General features: G+C 43.2%; 1 protein-coding gene across 1 annotated transcript in view; it reads left to right on the forward strand.

The window, feature by feature from the left end:
* LOC124619532 overlaps positions 1-20,085 on the forward strand; it is a 546,912-nt gene that overhangs the window by 315,230 nt on the left and 211,597 nt on the right. The window contains exon 2 of the mRNA XM_047145993.1: positions 9,011-9,213. Within this exon, the coding sequence (XP_047001949.1) occupies positions 9,011-9,213 (203 nt within the window). The remainder of the gene's footprint in view (positions 1-9,010; positions 9,214-20,085) is intronic.

Genomic DNA, 20,085 nt, shown 5'->3' on the forward strand with positions numbered 1-20,085 from the left:
CCACTGTATTTACCTGCAAAAATATATCATTGTATGACACACCGTTCAGGAGGTATGACGTCATAAAGACTGAGATGCGATAAAAACTTCCGCATCAGGCATTGTATATTCATTTATTCCCTTCTTACTGCCAGCTTTATTCGGAACACATTTCGAAGACAGTATTCGCAGAACCATACAATGTGCGACTCCTATTTCAGGAGGCATAACGTTATAAACATGGTGCTGCGTGAAAACTAAATTGAAGGGCGAAATTCACTAAAGGTACACGTGAAATATGTATACAAATAAGTGTGAAATATGTTAAATAAGGCGAAATGTGTGTGACATGTGCGCACCTGATTAAATGCGTGGGTAAAATGCTCCTGGTTCGATTTCAAACAAGCTTGGTATACACGTTAGTTACCATCTGGAAAGAAATACTAGGTGTGTGACAAACACCAACTTCTTATTGGGGTGGCGATGATGCCGTGTTGACGGAGAGAGGAAGGGTGGAGGAGAGGGAAAAAGGAGATCGCGAGAGAAAGGGAAGAGGAGCCGATGGACAGGGGAAGGAGGAGATAAGTAGAGTAGGGGACAGAGGAGGTGGACAGAGAGATGGGAGAGGAGGAAATGGTCAGAGAGAGGAAACAGTAGATGGGCAGTGAAAGATAGGAGGAGATGAACTAACATAAGATTGGAATAAATACACGGCTCGGGGAAACTGGCTACTCAGCTAGTCTATGTACACTTCACGAGCTACAGTGCATGGCGGAGGTTACATTGCACCAATATTACGAATTTTTATTCCTTTTCTGTTCTCTCCCATTCCATTCATGTACGTTCCGTACAGGCGTCATGGGTTGGTGGCAGCATAATGTCTGCACAGTCTTCTTAAAATATTCTCCAACCCTAACCAAACATTATTTCACGAGAGCTGCGTTGTCTTTCTTCCAAATATTCACATTTAAGTTTCCTGAGCTTCTCTATTACACTTTCATATGGACTAGACCAACCGGTTACAGTCCTAGCAGCACATCTCTGTATCGACCCATATCTGTTACCATGCTCCCTTGAAAATTGAAAAGAACTTTTAAATATTGGAAAACTCGAAATGGTTGAAGGAAGGTCCTGCACGCGAGTCCATTTAGAGAGGCGTAGCACTTTCTCAGAACTCTTCCAAACAACCACTGATTTTCGCAATCGTCCCACTTAATATCGTTCTAAATACTATGTGAGCCCCAATTCTCTCCCAGCCCCCAACAAACACATGCAATACCAAACATTTCTGTTTGTACCCTCAGGATAAAGTAACTAGAAACACAAGGTGCTTCCTGATCGGCGATTCAGTCTAGGGACAGATTTTAGAATCACATGAAAGAAAGCGCATTAGAGACCACCGTATGCAGCTTCCGACATTTTCTACTGCTTTTGCCGCTGTGATGGTTGAGATTTGGTTTTCGGCGCCATTTTTAAATATATTTAATCCTATAGACTTCTGTGTTGTATAATTTATCAAAGCTCTTTGGGATATATTGCTAACCCTTAATCACAGAATTTTTGATGAATAAAATTATGCATGTTTTAAGACTAGTTACAAAACTTGTGGTCCATGTATCATACTCCGTCGGTCGCGCACCAGGTTCTACAATGGAATATGTGATATTTGCAAATTAACTTTGCTGATTACATTTCTTAACAAATTTCCCTTGCTTTAAAATGATTCATTACTTTTCGAAGTTATTTATTTTCCAAACCACTACATGTACAAATATGACTGATGCATGATTGGATACATGAAATCATAGAGTTCGTATCAAGCCAGAATTATGGATAGAACCTCCATGTAAACAGAGCACTGTGCTTTGGTATCAACAATTTATGGACTCTGGCTGTCACTGCAAACAGAAAAGTACGGGTCAGTCAAGTGTGCTGGATGTGGATATGGAGAAGCCGAGGGAAAGTTTCATACGCAATCCAAAAAACTCAACTGTTCACTGAAGCCACGAAATTGGAATACCGCAACAAACTGTGTGAAACGTTTTGCGACAGCTGTTAGATTTCAAACAGCACCATCTGTAGCTTATGCACTAACTGAAACAGGAAAACTATTTCATGATGGAAAATACCTCTTAGGCTTTATGATAAATATTTATTTATAAAATAAATTATGTATTGATTTATGGAGGAAATTATTCACAGCGCGTTGAATTTTGACACCACAACACAGAAATCACTTGGGGATGAACATTTCGCCTCCATGCTGATAGTCAGTGACAGAGAAACCTTCAATTTATGTGGAACGATTAATTACCACAATGTGAGAGTGTGGGACACTGAAAATCCTCGTGAAATTGTGCCGCATGAACGAGAGTAGCATGAGGTTAATGTTTCCTGTGCATTGTCACAGAAGAAACTGCATGAGCCCTTTTTATACTCTGAGGAGGCTGTGGTGGGTTACGTCTTACTTTGATACGTCGCAGTTGTGGTTGGTTGTTTTTACAACTGACTGCCGATTCCGAGAATTTCATATTTCAACGATAACTTAACACCCTCTCATCGGACCATCGACGTTCGTCGATATGTAAACGACAAATATTCGCATCCTTGGTTTCGTGGTAGTGATAAAGGTCATGTGGCACTGTTCTTTTACTGCCTCCGGTCCATCTCCCCACCCAGGTCTCCTGAGCTAACGCCTCGTGAATTTTTTTCTTTTGGCGTACAGAAAGGACCGTATTTAAGTACGCCCACTGCTCGGAACTTTGGAACAGCCCAGAGAGCGGATTAATGCTTTTGTCTTGACCGCTGACAGGATGTTTATACATAAGTTATGATACGAAGTTGACTGCCTATTAGATGTGCGTTTGTGACAAGAGGGGCATTTATAGAAGCTATGTAGAGTGCAAAACGTAAGTTGGTTGAATTTAGGACTCTATTCATGCATCAGTCATATTTTTACATCTATACAGACTTCTGAAAAAGAATGAATCTCTTATATTTGCCTGTGCATTGTTCATACATACATTGCCATTGCGTACCTTGGATTATATTTTCACATTTAGAAAAAAAACTTATTTTACTTCAATAATTTTTGTAGCTTCAGAAAAAGACAGCGGCACTCAAAAATTGACTGCTATTATTTAAAAATGGAATAAGTAAATATATAAACGTCTATTCTGCTGCTGGCTAGAGGTAAGTCTGAAAAACGTTCCAGGGCACAACACCCTCCGTTGTGTGATGTGACAGTCTCAAGATGTTCAGCACGTAATCAAATACTCTATGATTCTTTATATTTATTAGAGACATTGTCTTACATTTATCCAGATTGAAATCGAGGTGACGTTCCTTACACAAAGTGGAATTTTTGTCCGCGTTTTCCTGCAGTTCCTTACGATCGTCCCAAAATCATATTTTCCTTTACACTGAGGTGACAAAGGAAATGGGAAAGCGATATCTGCATACACATACGGTAGTAGTATCGCTTAGACAAGTTATAAAAGGTGGTGATTTGGCGGAGCAGTCATTTGTACTGGGGTGATTCATGTGGAAAGTTTTCCGTCGTGATTATAGCCGCACGACAGGAACTAACAGACTTTGAACATGAAATGTTAGTTGGTGCTAGGTGTATGATAAATCGTAAATCGTTGGGGAATTCAGTATTCTGAGATCCACGGCCTCAAGAGTGTGCCGAGAATAACAAATTTCAAATTACCTCTAACCACGGGCAGCGCAGTGGCTGACGGCGTACACTTAACGACCGAGAGCAGAGGCGTTTGCGTAGTCATTGCTAACAGACAGGCGGCACTGCGTGAAATAACTGCAGATATCAATGTGGGGTGTACGTCAAACGTGTCCTTTAGAGCAGAGTGGCGACACTTGCCGTTAATGCCTTATGGTACCAGAGGACCGACGCTTGTGCCTCTGCTAATAGCATGTCATCGCCTGCAGCGCCTCTCCTGGACTGCTAACCACATCGGCTGGGAAACAGTAGCCTGGTCAGATGAGTCCCAGTTTCAGTTGGCAAGAGCTGATAGTAGGGTCCGAGTGTGCCGCAGATCCCACGAAGCCATAGAACTATAACTTTTTATACCTGGGATTCACAGTCATGTAGAACTTTGTAAAAGACACCATATTTACGTCAGTGACTGTAACATTTTCTTTATTTCACGATTGCAATTTCGGCCTTAAGCCATTATCAAGGGCAGATTTTTGTGGCTTTAAGCCATGTCAACTTAAAATGAGCTGACACATTTATATGTCGTTGCCATTACTATTAAATACATTCGTGACGCTGTTAATATTGCGAGCACACATATCCATATTTCAGAAAACAACACAGTCTGTAGACATTCATGTTCGATAGCCCATCACTAGTTACTTATGCACTAAACTCAACTAAGCTCTGTTCAAAGCAATGGTGGCTCCATAATGGTGTGGGCTGTGTTTACATGGGATGGACTGGGTCCTCTGGGTGTTCGGCTCCTTGGAGACCATTTGCAACCATTCTGAGACTTCATGTTCCCAAATAAAGATGGAACTTTTATAGGTGACAATGCGCCATGTCACGAGAACACAGTTGCTCGCGACTGGATTGAAGAACATTGTGGACAATTCGAGCCAATACATTGTTACCCAGATCGCCCGAAAGATATCCCATTGATTATTTTTGGGATATGATCGAGAGATCAGTCCGTGCAGAAACTCTGCACCGGTAACACTTCCGTAGTTTATGTGAATGAGTGGGGTCTGTTGTTTCGTACAAGTTATACGGACTATCTTTGCAATCCTCATGGCCGATACACATTCCCACCAAGTGTCACCTATCCGTGGTCCCTGTCCATTGACTCTCTGAGATTCCCAGAGGATGTTGGTCATATTAGTGGATCCGCACTGAAGAAGGTGGAACCATTGCCCAACTAGACCAATCAAATTATATGAATGCATGGTGTCTATTCTTTCAGCTATGTCCGAAAGAACAGACACCACATATTCGCACACCACTGCGGATATGTGGCGCATGGTCGGAATGTTAATCGCCAGTGAGGCGTGCGAAGATAGTATGAGCTGTTGCGGTAGCGCTGTGTCCCGCATAGCGCTGCCTAGTAATCAGGGGATCGCAGGTTCGAGTCCTGGTCTAGTATACATTTTCATTCGTCGCCATTGATCCTATGTAATGTCGCACTGCAGCTGATAGTATTAATCCCGTCGCATACCGAAAGTCAGTGACTCACTGCATGCAGAGCTGGTCTGCAGACACCAGGCATCCAGTGCCAGCAATCTGTAGTAAAGGTTGGCAATACCATTATGCTCAAGTACGTCAACCAGCCAGCAGCTCATGGACGACCGGATGAAATAGGTCCCCAAGCATCGATCTCAAATCAAGGACTCTAGACAGGCTCCCACCTAGGAAGCACCATGCAGCTCCAAGCGGACCATGACTAGGCGCAGCTCGTAAATTGGAGGTTCCCTGTGGCTGACTGAATAATCCACATTGGGGTGGTGTACTTATCGACACTCTTGGATCAGGATGGTCAGCGTTTGTAATGGGATGCCATATATTTATTATAAGGAAGCACCACTTGCTGTCACGTACGAGGCCTAGGCTACAGGCGGCAGCGCCCGTCGAGTGGTAAACTGCCCCATCACTTCAGTGCTTTTTTCTCCCAGCTACAGATTTGGTCAAGTTGCTAAAGAACTCCAAGTTAACGGTGTGTTAAAGTGTTGTCTGTAAGTTGTGTAAGTGTCACTAAATCACAGTTCATACAATAGATTCTATACAACTATTGATTATGATGGAAACAGTTATCTTCAGCAAAATTATCATTAAAACCACCGAATATCAGCCGCGCACAACACTGACGTATGTTACCTGAAACAATATTCTTCGCAACTCGTGCGTAATCAATTTCGGCTCCATACATCAGCAAGAAAAGCTTGTTATATGGATTGTGCTATGAGCACTGTTTTTAAAGAACCAATCTTATTCGTATTACTTTCATTAAAATGAGTTCTGGACCACCGGTGCACATTTATTTTTACACATTTTTATTACCTTCGGCATTTATGTCTGCAGAGCTGCGTAATTTGAATTTGCCGCTGAGATAATTGTTAAGATGGCGGCAGACAATTGACAGGGACTTTCTATCGTTAGAGCAAATCTCCTTTTAACAGGATAAGTATTTGAAGTAATGCTTATTAAACGTTACCATTACATGGTGCACTATTTAGACAAATTTTCATCAAGCAAACCTTCGATACTTTCGTAAGAAACACAGATAAAAATGCGATACAAATCGCTATAGTCAATGGTTGCGCTCCTTGCAGCGGAAAGAAATAATTAACACAGATAATGCTTATTGAGAGAGGAATTAAAGTTACAAATAATTATTCACTCATATTTATGATAATAATGAACTCTATTCACAAGTAATAATTAACAAATAATAACAATTTCTTAACAGACCTCAGTTTGATATGCGTCTTGCGTCCGCAACCTACAAAAGCCAACCAACAAAAGGTAAAAACAAAGGAAGACTTGGTGTCACCACCAGACACCACACTTGCTAGGTGGTAGCCTTTAAACAGGCCACGGTCCGTTAGAATACGTCGGACCCGCGTGTCGCCACTATCGGTGATTGCAGACCGAGCGCCGCCACACGGCAGGTCTAGTCTAGAGAGACTCCCTAGCACTCGCCCAGTTGTGTAGCCGACTTTGCTAGCGATCGTTCACTGTCTACATACGCTCTCATTTGGAGAGACGACAGTTTAACATAGCCTTCAGCTACGTCATTTGCTACGACCTAGCAAGGCACCGTATTCAGTGACTATAATTACTATCTTCCAAAATGTATTCTGAACAGATAATATTGTGGATCATGTACCGTCAAGAGCGACGTTCATCATTACTGAATTAACGCTAAGTATCAAACTAATTACGTCCGCTTTCTGAATTCTCATTCCTTGTTTTGTTCCAGACCTCACGTCAGTATAGTTCTTCCCGCCACGCGCCAGCCTGCTTGAGCTAAAACGCGTGCATTTCGGCCTCCACCCGTAACACGGTGTTGGCTCTTCTGCTAACACAAAAAAGACAAACGCAGATCATAAAAGGAATTTAGAATTATCATTGTGTTTGTATGATACACATCGATATGTCCAATTACATCATAAAATATTATAAAAATAATTAATATTTATCATCGTTTTATTTCACTGTTTTTTTCATATGTCGGATAGATAATGTTTATAACTGTTAGGGGCATAATTTCTTCTCGTCGCAGTGTAGCTAAAATTTATCTCGTGGATGTTACAACAGCCAGTCAATGCTGTTGTTTTCAGCCTGACGTGAACTCGTGCTGTTGTTTTCGTCCTCAGCAGATGCAGTGCTATTGTTTGTGTCGCCAGTAGATCCGGTGCTGAGTATTCGGCTGACGGCTATTGCAGCACGCCCTCAACAGCGCCTCAGTGCTGTTGCTTGGAGCCCGTGCTGAGCCCACACTGTTGTTTTTGCTCACAGTGGAGGCGGTGGTTCGCTCGCTGCTCCTTTGATGACTTCCTCATTGTGAGGAGGTTCGGTTGGAAGTTTGTGGCCTGTTGGCCTTTACTCCCCTGGGAATCTTGACGAATCTTCTTTCTGTACTGGTAGGTTTTTCTGGACTGGCAAGGAGTGCCGATGACCTATTTCCTGTACTTGTCGGTGTGACGATTTTTCTTCTTCTTCTTGGCTGTTGCTGAGGGCTCTCCCTCGGTTGGGATACTGGGAATGGTGTATCCTGCTTTTTCGTATTCTCCGTTGACCAGAGCGAAGATGATGTAGCGCATTTGCCACTCGGTAAAGATAGGGTAGGAATTAATCAGAATGTAATCCTCCCTAGAAAGACCTACAAGGCCTTCTGGGTACTCAATTGGTTGATGTGGGGGTTGAGGTTTGGTATAGTTAGGTGGAACGAAAGGATAAGGGTTGTCGTGGTGGGGGTACGTACCATCGCGAAGCGATGCAGCGATCTTCTGCGTTACAGCGCTTGCGCTGTACATATCTGGAAGCGGGAGGAATGGGACTTCTTCCCACTCTCCTTCTTGCGCTGCTGCTACGGTGTCCGTCTTGGGCTGTGTTGCCTCCCCTTCGGCAGGCACGTCGGTCTGCGTGGCCACCGTCGCCAGCTCCTTCTCACATGGAGGAGTCGTCTGGGTGGCGGTGTCTGTTGTGGCGGAAGCTTCCTTGGCTGATCGAAGCTCCTGCGTCAGCTCAGCAATCTGACACCGAGCCTCGCCCAGTTCCGCCAGCATGGCCGCCCTCTCTTCCGCCATGGCGGATTTGAAGGCGGACATGGCTTCTTGGACGGCGTCATTAAGGCACCTGGTGACGACGTCTTCGGTACAAGTGACCACCTCTTCGTGTGTGGTGGTCACTTGCTTCTGCGTCTTCTTCTCCGGTCCGCGCCTGTTTCTTCTGTAGGCGCAGGAACGGGCGTTGGCCGCGTGTGCGCCGCCGCAGTTGACGCAGGTACAGGGGGCGTCCTTCTGCTTTTTGCAGTCGCGTGTGTCGTGTGCTTGCGCACACTTCAAGCACGCAACTGCTCCGCTGCAGTGCTTGGCGACGTGGCCAAGCTTTTGGCAGCGAAAGCACTGCGTTGTAGTCTTCTTCTTCTTCTTCTTGCCGGATGTTCCTGCTAGCGTGAGCAGCAACTCCGCCAAGGCAGCAGCTTTGCGTCCCCTTCCGCGTCCCGACATCTCGAGTGGCAACAGCGACAATCAGCTTATGCGTTACTCACCGCAGCTTGAGCGAGGCGGTGGTTAGCGGTCAACTGGCGATGCCATAGTATATACATTACAGCCAGTCAATGCTGTTGTTTTCATCCTGACCTGAACTCATGCTGTTGTTTTTGTCCTCAGCAGATGCAGTGCTATTGTTTGCGTCCCCAGCAGATCCTGTGCTGAGTATCCGGCTGGCGGCTATTGCAGCACGCCCTGAACAGCGACTCAGCGCTGTTGTTTATAGGCCGTGCTGAGCCCGCGCCGTTGTTTGTGCCCACAGCGGAGGCGGAGCTGGACGTGCGGCTGGCGGCGCCGCGGCACGTGCTGTTCGGCCACTCTGCGCTGTTCCGCTGCGAGTACAGCGTCCCGCGCGAACTGCTCCACAAAGTGGAGTGGCTCCGTAACGGCCGCAAGATGTTCCAGTTCGTACGCGGCCGCTCGCCGCCCTTCCGCGAGTTCCACGTCCTCTTCGCCAAAATAGACGTAAGTATTCTCTACGACAGCAGGATAAGTGAGGTGTTCGACTTTGACATGTGTTACCTTAGTAATCTACAGTGTGGGTTTTAACTGAAGACATTGAAATACCCCGAAAAATACATATCGGACGAAAAAAGTTATACTTTCAATAATTTCAGTTTGTTTGTCTCGGAGGGGGATGTCCAACGATACCAATCTCGACCGCCCCCCCTCCCCCCCACCACCACCACACCGAGCATGCGTGGCCGGCTGGGGGGCAACTTTGACATCTTCAAATTAAACTCCCTTTTTTTTTATTGTGTATTACGATTCCACTGCAAAATCTAACTACGTTTTGTCAGCAGCATTTTCTTCGTATCGCCACAGATGGTGCTGTAATCGGAAGAACAAAAATAGGCAGACAATCGTAATTTACGACATGTTCCTCAGCGACCCTTGAATATCGAGTGGCACATGGGATCCCACCTCAATGCTGTGAGGGTAGGACAGGCCAGTATTTAACAACTTCTGGCCGGCCTGGGTGTCCGAGCGGTTCTAGGCGCTACAGTCTGTATCCGCGCGACCGCTACGGTCGCAGGTTCGAATCCTGCCTCGGGCATGGATGTGTGTGATGTCCTTAGGTGGTGGTGGTGGTTAGTGTTTAACGTCCCGTCGACAACGAGGTCATTAGAGACGGAGCGCAAGCTCGGGTTAGGGAAGGATTGGGAAGCAAATCGGCCGTGCCCTTTCAAAGGAACCATCCCGGCATTTGCCTGAAACGATTTAGGGAAATCACGGAAAACCTAAATCAGGATGGCCGGAGACGGGATTGAACCGTCGTCCTCCCGAATGCGAGTCCAGTGTGCTAACCACTGCGCCACCTCGCTCGGTGTCCTTAGGTTAGTTAGGTTTAAGTAGCTCTAAGTTCCAGGGGATTGATGACCTCAGAAGTTAAGTCCCATAGTGCTCAGAGCCATTTGAACAACTTATAATGGGAAACCCCATTCACAGCGTTTTGTTATCGAGCAGGAAAGTACTCGAAGCGCCACGGTGGGCTTGTAGCGAACTACGACGTATCACAACAGGTAGTACCCAGCGACGGGAGCTCACGTATTGTGTAGACGTAGAACGTGTAGCGGCTCTATACATTACAATACTTTCGCAGTGTTAATTGCCTGCTAAACTACCTGTCATTTGGAGAACCGACGTACAAGTGGCAACCACAGGAGGAAAAAACAAATGATCTTGATTCACGTAGAATGTAGGGGACAATGAGGCTGCTGTTGCGTTGTATGCCTTTCTTGCTCTTCCTTGTACAAGGTTCTCAACGCCTTTATGTCTGATGGCAGCATACAGACCGGAAACAGGAAACGAAGCAAACGTAATGCAGGAGAAGCTAATGAAATAGCTGTACTACAGGCAGTGCGCCGCAACCCGCGGGTAAAGCCTAGTTGCACCACTTGTTACGTGGAGTGAGTTGCACTCAAGTGGTTTCATATATGACTGTAGACACGTCGACACCAGTATCCACTTCAGTTTCGTAGTTTTGTGGGTCCCTGAGTTGTGTCTGAAATGAAAGTTTTGGCAGCTGCACGTCGCACGAGCTGTGATTGAGTTAAAGCTTGTTGTGTGGAATCGCTGCAAAAGGAAAATATAAGAAACGTGTTTCGATTCGTGACTGGATGAAGAAAAGTCAGCTCGGTTGCTCAGCATCCTTGCTGAAATAATTTATAACGGAAAATCCAAGAAGCCCTCTTAATTATCTTAGAATGTCACCAGAACTGTTCACGTTTCTTCTAAATAGAGATAATTATGAGATAAGGAATAAAGGTACTGTAATGCATGAAGCACTGTCGCCAGAACTGAAATTAGATATCATATTGCGTGCATTACAATCGAGAACACTAGGCATGCTGTAAGATACCGTTTTAGTTGGTGATGACGCTATTTCATTAACACCAATAATTATTCACATTAACACTAATAATTGTTAACAGTAGCAACAATAATTATTCGAAGCAGGCCGCATTAATGAGAAAATGGTTTGCAAACTATCTTGAAGATAGATCTGTACAGTCGCAGTATTTCAAAATTCAAACATATGTGAATGGGGGGCACTGCAGCGACGTTTGAAATAGATGAATATTGAATAAAGAAAGCAGCTTCCTGAATTAGTATAGCCTTCGCTCCTGTCACCAATATTCCTTAACAAAGAGTTGACCAACTCGATCGATGGGATTTTAGTCTTGTAGAAGAGAGCATTGCCATAGCTAGAATTACACTTGCTTGTATTTCTCTTAATTCAGTTTTGTATGTGCTCCTAACTCAATAAATTTTGTCCTGCAGCTCAGACATTGTCAAACCATTTATGTTATGATCACACATGACGGTCTCAGCGCCAGCAATATGTTGCTTATTTTTGTAATCAGCATCACTGAAATCCCACAAACACGTATGCAAAGCGTAGACATCAAAAAGCTAAAATTATTCTCCGTTCCCCACTTCATATTTCAATTTGTCTGCACTCTTCAAACACACATAATCTCAAAACTCATGCAACTAGTGTCGTCAAAGGAGGAACACGCCGAAAGTGTTTAGTTTCACCAATGAGTTGCGCAGAAGCGCGCCGGCCGGTAGCGCAGTTGCCTGCAACCTAGTGTCGTCGTGTAAACTAGGCTTAAGCGCCCGGGAATTCAAAAATGGTTCAAATGGCTCTAAGCACTATGGGACATAACATCTGAGGTCATCAGTCCCCTAGAACTTAGAACTACTTAAACCTAACTAACCTAAGGACATCACACACATCCATGCCCGAGGCAGGATTCGAACCTGCGACCGTACAGCAATGCGGTTCCGGACTGAAGCATCTAGAACCACTCGGCCGCCAGGGCCGGCGCCCAGCAATTACATCGCGATTCCGGTATGTCTGTAAGTAGTATTGCCACAATACTGCATCGTCGTAAGTATCATCCGTACCACGTGTCACTGCATCAAGAATTTCATGGCGCGTTTTTCCATAATGGGGCAGTGTTTTGTGAATGGGCGTGGCAACAAATGCAAACGACCTCCACGTCCTTTTCCGAGGAACTACTTTGCGATGAGTCTGCTTTTACAAACCATGGTAGCGTAACCGGCATAACGTGTATTATTGGAGTTCAGATAATTCCCACTGGTTACGGCAAAGTGACCATCAACGTCCTTGGTCGGTTAATGTATGGTGTGACGTAATAGGGAACAAACTCATTCGTCTGTATTTAATAGACGGCCCGTTGAATGGACGCTAATATCGAATAGTTTTGGAATAGGAACCATCGGTACTACTCCAGGACGTTGCCCTGGACGTTCGGCAACGTATGTGTTTCAACATGACGGTTGCCCAACGCATTACACAATTGAAGCACGGGAGTATTAGACAGTGTATACACTGGTCTGTGAATCGGCAGAGGTGGCCCAATTAATTGGCGCACTATGTCGCAAGATTTGAAGTTGACGGATTTCTTTCTGTTGGGATATTTAAAAGATGGGGTGTACCAACAAGTGCCAACACGTCGTGAAGAGATGGTCGATCGCGTCAGAAACGCCTGTGCTGACATTCCCGCAGATATCCTTCTGTCGTGTGTATTGTCACTTGAAAAGCGGATAACTAGTGTATTGGAGTTGACAGTACTACGTTTGAAACTTACTTTAATTGGTAATATAGAGTAGCGTTCGCCTGGAGTCAAGGAAACAGTGGCGCGTCAGTAGCCCCCCGTTCGATATGTCGGAGGAATACAACGTTGCGAATCGGGTTTCCAGTGACAGGTTATGAAATACTGGCCTGTCCTACTATCGCAGCAAGGACGTGGGATCCCACGTGTGACTGGATATTCAGGGGCCATTGAGCAGCATACATAGATTTTCAGAAGGCTTTCGAAACCGTTCCTCACAAGCGTCTTCTAACCAAACTGCGTGCCTATGGAATATCGCCTCAGTTGTGCTACTGGATTCGCGATTTCCTGTTAGAAAGGCCACAGTTCGTAGTAACAGACGAATGTAATCTAGTGAAACAGACATAATATCTGGCGTTGTCCAAAGAAGTGTTATAGGCCCTCTATTGTTCCTGATCTATGTTTAATGACATAGGAAACAATCTGAATAGCCCTCTTTGACTGTTTGCAGATGACGCTGTCATTTACCATCAAGTAAAGTCATCAGATGACCAAAATGAAATGTAAAATGATATACATAAGACATCTGTATGGTGCGAAAAGTGGCAACTAACCCTGAATAAGGATAAGTGTGAAATCACTCACATGAGTACTAAAAGAAATCTGCTAAATTTCGATTACGCGATAATTCACACAAATCCGAAGGCTTTAAATTCAATTAAATACTTAGGGATTACAATTAAAAGTAACCTAAATTGCAGTGCTCACATAGATAATGTTGTGGTTAGAGCAAGCTATGACTGCCATTCATTGGCAGAACACTTACAAGGTACAACAGCTCTGCTAAAAGACTGTTTATACCACGCTTGTCCGCCCTGTCCTGGAGTATTGTTGTGCTGCGTGGGATCCGCATCAGGTGAGAATGACGGATAACATCGAAAAAGTTCAAAGACGGGCAGTTCGTTTTGTATCATCGTGAAATAGGGGTGATAGCGCCACATACATGATACGTTAATTGGAGGGGCAATCATTAAAACAAAGGCCTTTTTTAGTTGCGACGGGATATTCTGATGAAATTTCAATCAACAGTTTTCTCCTCCGATTGCAAAAACATTCTGTTTGAACCTACCTACATAGGGAGAAATGATCATCATGATAAAGTAAGAGAAATTAGGGCTCGCACAGAAAAATTTAAGTGCTCGTTTATCCCGCACGTCATTCGAGAACGGAACGGTACAGAGAGAGCTTTAAGGGGGTTCATTGAACCGTCTGCCAGGCACTTCATTGTGAATGAGAGAGTAATCACGTAGATATAGATGCATATGTCGTAAATTACGATTGTACACTCATTTCCATTCCTCCGATTACAGCACCACCTGTGGCGAAACGAAGAAAATGCTTCAGACAAAACGTATGTAGATTTTGCCGTAGAATTGTAATCTGCAATAAAAAACAGGGTTTAGTATTGGAAGATTTCAAAGTTGCCACCCCCGCCACCCATGCATGGGATGTGCTGGGAGGTCGAGTGTGGTATCGCTGGATGTCCCCCTCCGAGACAAACAAATTGAAATTATAACTTCTTTTGATCCGATGTATAGTTTTCGAGATATTTCAATGTCTTCATTTAAAATGAACACCCTGTATCCGTAATCTTTATTGTGATAAGGACTGCAGCTGCCAAGAACTGTATGAATGATTTCTTGATACCTGCAGCTGCCATTCTTTTATTCCTAGACAAGTTTTTACCACTTCTACGACGAAGCATAATAGAACCATAGAATGTATGACTATCGCTAGACTTCTTAATAAAAATGTCTGTAATGCGTAAGTTCACGAAATCATAAACCAGGTCATGGAAGGCTTCATTTGATTTTCTTGGTTTTCAGAGTACTGTGATCGAATTTATACTGTTTATGTAACAGCCTTGTAACAACTATTGGAAATGGTGTGCTTCCACAATAATAAAACAAATATTGACATGTCATTTTAATAAAATTTCCAACGATGAAAGATAATTAAATATAACATAATTATCAGATTTCTATAAAGTAATTCTAATCTTCCTAGTGTAAGTACGTTAAAACAGTGATATAAGAGTTTTGCAAATACTGCTCAAAATTAGTGTGCTCCCAAAATTGCGAAAAACAATTTCTAAATTATTTTCTGACAGTTATATGCAGTCATAGCAATGAAGACGTACATATGATAATATACCATTAAATTATCGTCCATAAAGTATGTTGAATTATGACTTGTTCTTATGTTCAATTCGTAAGCGATCCTAACGCACGCAACGTATTATTCTTCTTGGATACTTTAAAGTGCCATAAGGTAGAACCTGTACAGCCGTAAACCAAATAAATAGAAAGGTAGCTGATGGCGTCATGAAATCATTCAAAAAGTAATTTATACATGCAATAAAAGTGTGTGTATGTATGTATGTATGTATGTATGTATGTATGTATGTTCCACATCTCCTCCTAAATCGCTGGATCGATTTCAACCAAGCTTGGTAGCCACATCACTTACTGTCTGACAAAAACCATCTCCCTCTCAAAGGGTTTGGGGTGCGAGTGGAAAAGTATCGTATCTCAAGACGCGCAAATAACCAGACTACATTCACCCATTATTTGAGAAAGTGAGGACTTAGTACCCTGAAATAAACTTTACAGTTGATTTCAACCATTTACGAGACATTTTCTGACAGGCAGCCTCCGTGATATGATAAGAGGAAAAAGGTTTATCGCTTACTATATTTTCGCTGTTCATGCAGTAAAACTGCTGCATCAGGCAAAACGATTTAATTTGTTACTTCTCTACTACTAACTCTATTCGCAACACATTTCGCGGACAGTGTAAACAAATGCCACTAGATTTGCGTACAAAATACATCTTTGTACGACACATATTAAGGGAGATATAACGTCATGAACATTGAGATGCGTGAAAACGAAACTACAGATCTTTATTCGCTAGGGATACAGCTGAAATATATGTACAAATATGTGTGAAATATGTTCCATATGAAATACGTGTGACAAGTGTGTATTCAGTCACAGCCATGGACAAAAACTTCCTCCTACATCCCTGGATAGGTTTCAAAAGAACTTGATACACGTATCTGAAGATAAATACTATGGGGTAAGAAAAAGTGATTTCCTATTGGAGTGGGTGTGATAACTTGGAGAGAGAAGGTGGAGGAGGTGGAGATGGACACCCAGAGAGGGTGAAAGAGGAGATGGACATAGATAGGGATGAGGAGGAAATGAACAGAGAGAGGGAAGGAGAAATGGCTAAAATGGTTCAAATGGCTCAAATGGCTCTAAGCACTATGCGACTTAACTTCTGAGGTCATCAGTCGCCTAGAACTTAGAACTAAATAAAACTAACCAACCTAAGGACATCACACACATCCATGACCGAGGCAGGATTCGAACCTGCGACCGTAGCGGTCGCTCGGTTCCAGACTGTAGCACCTAGAACCGCACGGCCACTCCGACCGGCGAGGGAGAAATGGATAGAGAAAGGGAATAGGAGGAGATGGACACGTAGAGGAGCGAAGAGGAGATAGGCAAAGGAAATGGAAGGAAATTGTGAGAGGGAGTGGGTAGGAGCAGATGGAATAAGGGAGGAGGACATAAATGGGAAGAAGAGGAGGAAGACAGAAGGATGGGGGACAGGCGGGTGTTGACAAAGAGTTGGGTGTGGAGGAGGGAGACAGAATGAAACGGAGGAGGAGTTGGGCGGAATGAGGGGCAGAAGCAGAAGGGTACAGAAAGGAGGAAGGAGAAGGTGGTAACAGAAGTCGAATTCCGTGCATACCAGGGCAACATTAGGTACTGAGCTAGTTCAAATACAAATTTCTGTTGCAACTGAAGACTTGTGTGTTCGATGATTCCACCATATGTCTGAACTTGTACAATAAATGGCACTACGTAGATATTATTCTTCTACCCAGTGTTGTCACACTACGCTTTAAGGTCAGAATACGGTGAGTCTATGGCATCAACTTCGCTATAAATAGACACTCAATCTTTTGCATAAGATGAGGATCGTATTTGTCGTGGACAAATATTTGTAGTATACGATTTAGGAAGTTATGTAATACCCGCATTACGGCTGCCAAAATTTCAGGGAAATACGTTATTCATTCATTCATTCAGTACTTCTGTGCTCCTTGTGAATACATGACTTATTTATATTGTTGGGTGCACTTCTTAGGACGTACCATCACTCTTCAGTTGCTTTTAGGGTTTTGATAGTGCTCGGCGTTTCTGAGACGGAGGCGAAGAGGTATTCGCCTAATCATGTGTGTAGAAATTCCTGCCTGCTTTGGAAAACACAAAATGACCTTTACGCTCACTAGACGCAAAGCATCTTTACCTTTATGTGCAGCTAAAATTAATGAGGCCTTCAAGGAAACAAAATGGTTCAAATGGCTCTGAGCACTATGGGACTTAACTGCTAAGATCATCAGTCCTCTAGAACTTAGAACAAGGACATCACACACATCCATGCCCGAGGCAGGATTCGAACCTGCGACCGTAGCGGACGCGCGGTTTCAGACTGTAGCGCCTAGAAACGCTCGGCCACTCTAGCCGGCCTACAAGGATACACCGACGGCTCCCAAAGGCTTGAAGTGATGTATAACATGGGCCTGTGCTACAATAAATACAGTTGAAATTCAGGATGAAGCTTTGTGTGCCTGTCTTCGCTTTATAGGAGGTTAACATTTTGAGCGCTTAATATTAAAATGACGATAACGAACACACAAGCCGTACTCATTTACGTGTTTTGTTAGCAAATGCAGATGTCATCTGCCAGGGATACAGCGACTTCGGTATTTAATACTAGCTAAGAAAGTCGGTTTTGTCCGGTTATTTAATTATTCACAACTTTTATTGGTTTGTCTCCTCTCCCCTTCTCTCTTACTGTCCCTGTCCTCTTCTCCCCCCTTTCTGTCTATCACTTTCTCCTCTCTCTCTATCCACCTTCTCATCCCCCCTCACTCTGTCCAATTCGTACTACGCCCTCTTTGTCAACATGCCCCCCCCCCCCCTGGCACCCCACCTTTATCGCCCCCATCCTCGCCCCAATTGGAGGTTTATCGTTTTTACCCCACAGTATTTCTTTAGTGGGGGTAAGTAATATGTGTACCAAGTTTGGTTGTTATCGATCAAGCAGCTTAGGAGAACATGAATGTATGCCTATGTGTCGTATATTTCATACGTGTGAGTACTACACTATACAACTCCAGAAAGTGTGGTAATATTATCCGTGGTCTTCAGCCGTGTGGCTTCACCTTGGTTATCAGAGCACATTGGCAAAATTATTGGATCGTTGCAGTGCCCATTGTTGCCAACTAGTTGACACAACGAACAGCACAAATAAGAGAAAAATTGCACTCCATACTTTTAGAAGTAATCCAACTATAGCAAATAAATACCGAAAAGTCGTTTTCGAACATTTCTTCGTCACCCCTTCTCATATCTAGTGGTAGGTTTTTGTAAAAATAACAAGTCATGTACCTACTGTATTTGGTTGAAGTTGCAACTAGTTTTCCTGAGTTCCGCTTGAAAGTCACCCCCTTTTCATTCCTACCTTACGGGGTGTAGCTGCTTCTTAACCCAACAGTGCTTCCGTCCAAGAAGTAAGTATTCACTAACCCCAATTCTTTAAAAACTCGTACTCTCCTCTACAAAATAGCTTCAAACTTTTGATTAATTTAAATATGAGTTAATGTGCTAAATACCCGACGTTAAGCACGTAACAGCGAAGAAGTGTAGAAACGGTCTCAAATGATGTTTAATATTGGTTTGACTTTGCAGAGTGTTGTCATTCTCAAATACTGGATGAGAAAATTTCTTTGTATTTGTGTGCGGTGCCTCACAAAGTTACAGAGATTGAGATAAAAGGCCACACATAGCACACATTTTGATTTAGTATTACAGTTTCACTCGTCGGAGGCGAGTATCATCAGACAACCTTTGCGGAGTTAGCAGAGTGTTTGGCTGTGATACCAAGAACGAAGTATCCAGATTAAAAAGGGTGTAAAGACGGATGTAGTCTTTCGCCCCTACTGTTCAATCTACTTATCGAAGAAGCAATTACGAAGATCAAAACTCCAGAAGAGGTATCACAGCCAAACACTCTGCTAACTCCGCAAAGGTTGTCTGATGATACTCGCCTCCGACGAGTGAATACTAAATCATTTTGATTTAGTATTACAGATTTCAGTCTATGTGATCGCCGTAAGCTTATTGACACCAGTGCCTACTAATTTAAGTTATATATTACAGCACTGAAGATGGTCACTAAGTGACAGAAAATCGATTTTGCGATAATAAACAAAAATATACGACCAATGCTGTCTCTCCTTCCAAATTGCTGTGCTTGTTACCGCTGCTCAAGAAATACTGATTTGACAGGTAAATATCAGTGAAAAAACGTTAAAAATGCTTCGTAACATAAACGTACAGGGAATCATTTCATGTCAGTAATATAATTATATCGTGCTTACACAGTCCTGGAACACTTTTCCCGTTTTATGTTTTATTTTTGCATTTTCTGCAAGATGGCCTCTTAGTGAAACAGGACTACCATCAGAATTATAGATGAAATATAGTCCAATTCATGAAACGGATGCGATACATACATATAATTTTCATTAAATATTTTGATGCTATAATGGTAGCAATATTTTCAAGTCAAAATTATTATGTCATAATGAGTGAAACACTTTTTTACATTTATTTTCTGGGGATACAATGCCTATAAAATAGAATATAGAGTAATTTATATATTTTTGCTTTAGGTTTGATCTGCTGTCATAATGGGAAAACGCAACAAAGAGATCAAACGTGGAAAGCATTCCATCAAATCATATGATGAAAGAATGCTTGAACTGGCTGTAGGGAAAGTTTTACAGAAAGACTGGTCAGTTTACAAGTTTTGTTCATTCCTTTGGACCACTTTAAAATAAATCGTCATGAAAGCTACTGAACACTTTGACTGCAACACAAACGAACTTAAAAACTTTGAACTTGGGAAAGTGGGTAGGCCGTTTGCTCTTCCTTCAGATGTTGAAGTGCAGCTTGCATCCTACATCATTAAAATGCAGGAGATTGGATTTGGACTAACTGTTCTCCACATAAGGAAACTTGCCTACAAATTAGAGAAAAGTGTAGCCCTAAAGCAACAGTAAGGTTCAGTTCGGAAAATAAAACTGTCGGAAAAAAGTGGTAAGCTGGTT

The sequence above is a fragment of the Schistocerca americana genome, chromosome 6, assembly GCF_021461395.2.
Source record: "Schistocerca americana isolate TAMUIC-IGC-003095 chromosome 6, iqSchAmer2.1, whole genome shotgun sequence".
Classification (NCBI taxonomy): Eukaryota; Metazoa; Arthropoda; class Insecta; order Orthoptera; family Acrididae; genus Schistocerca; species Schistocerca americana.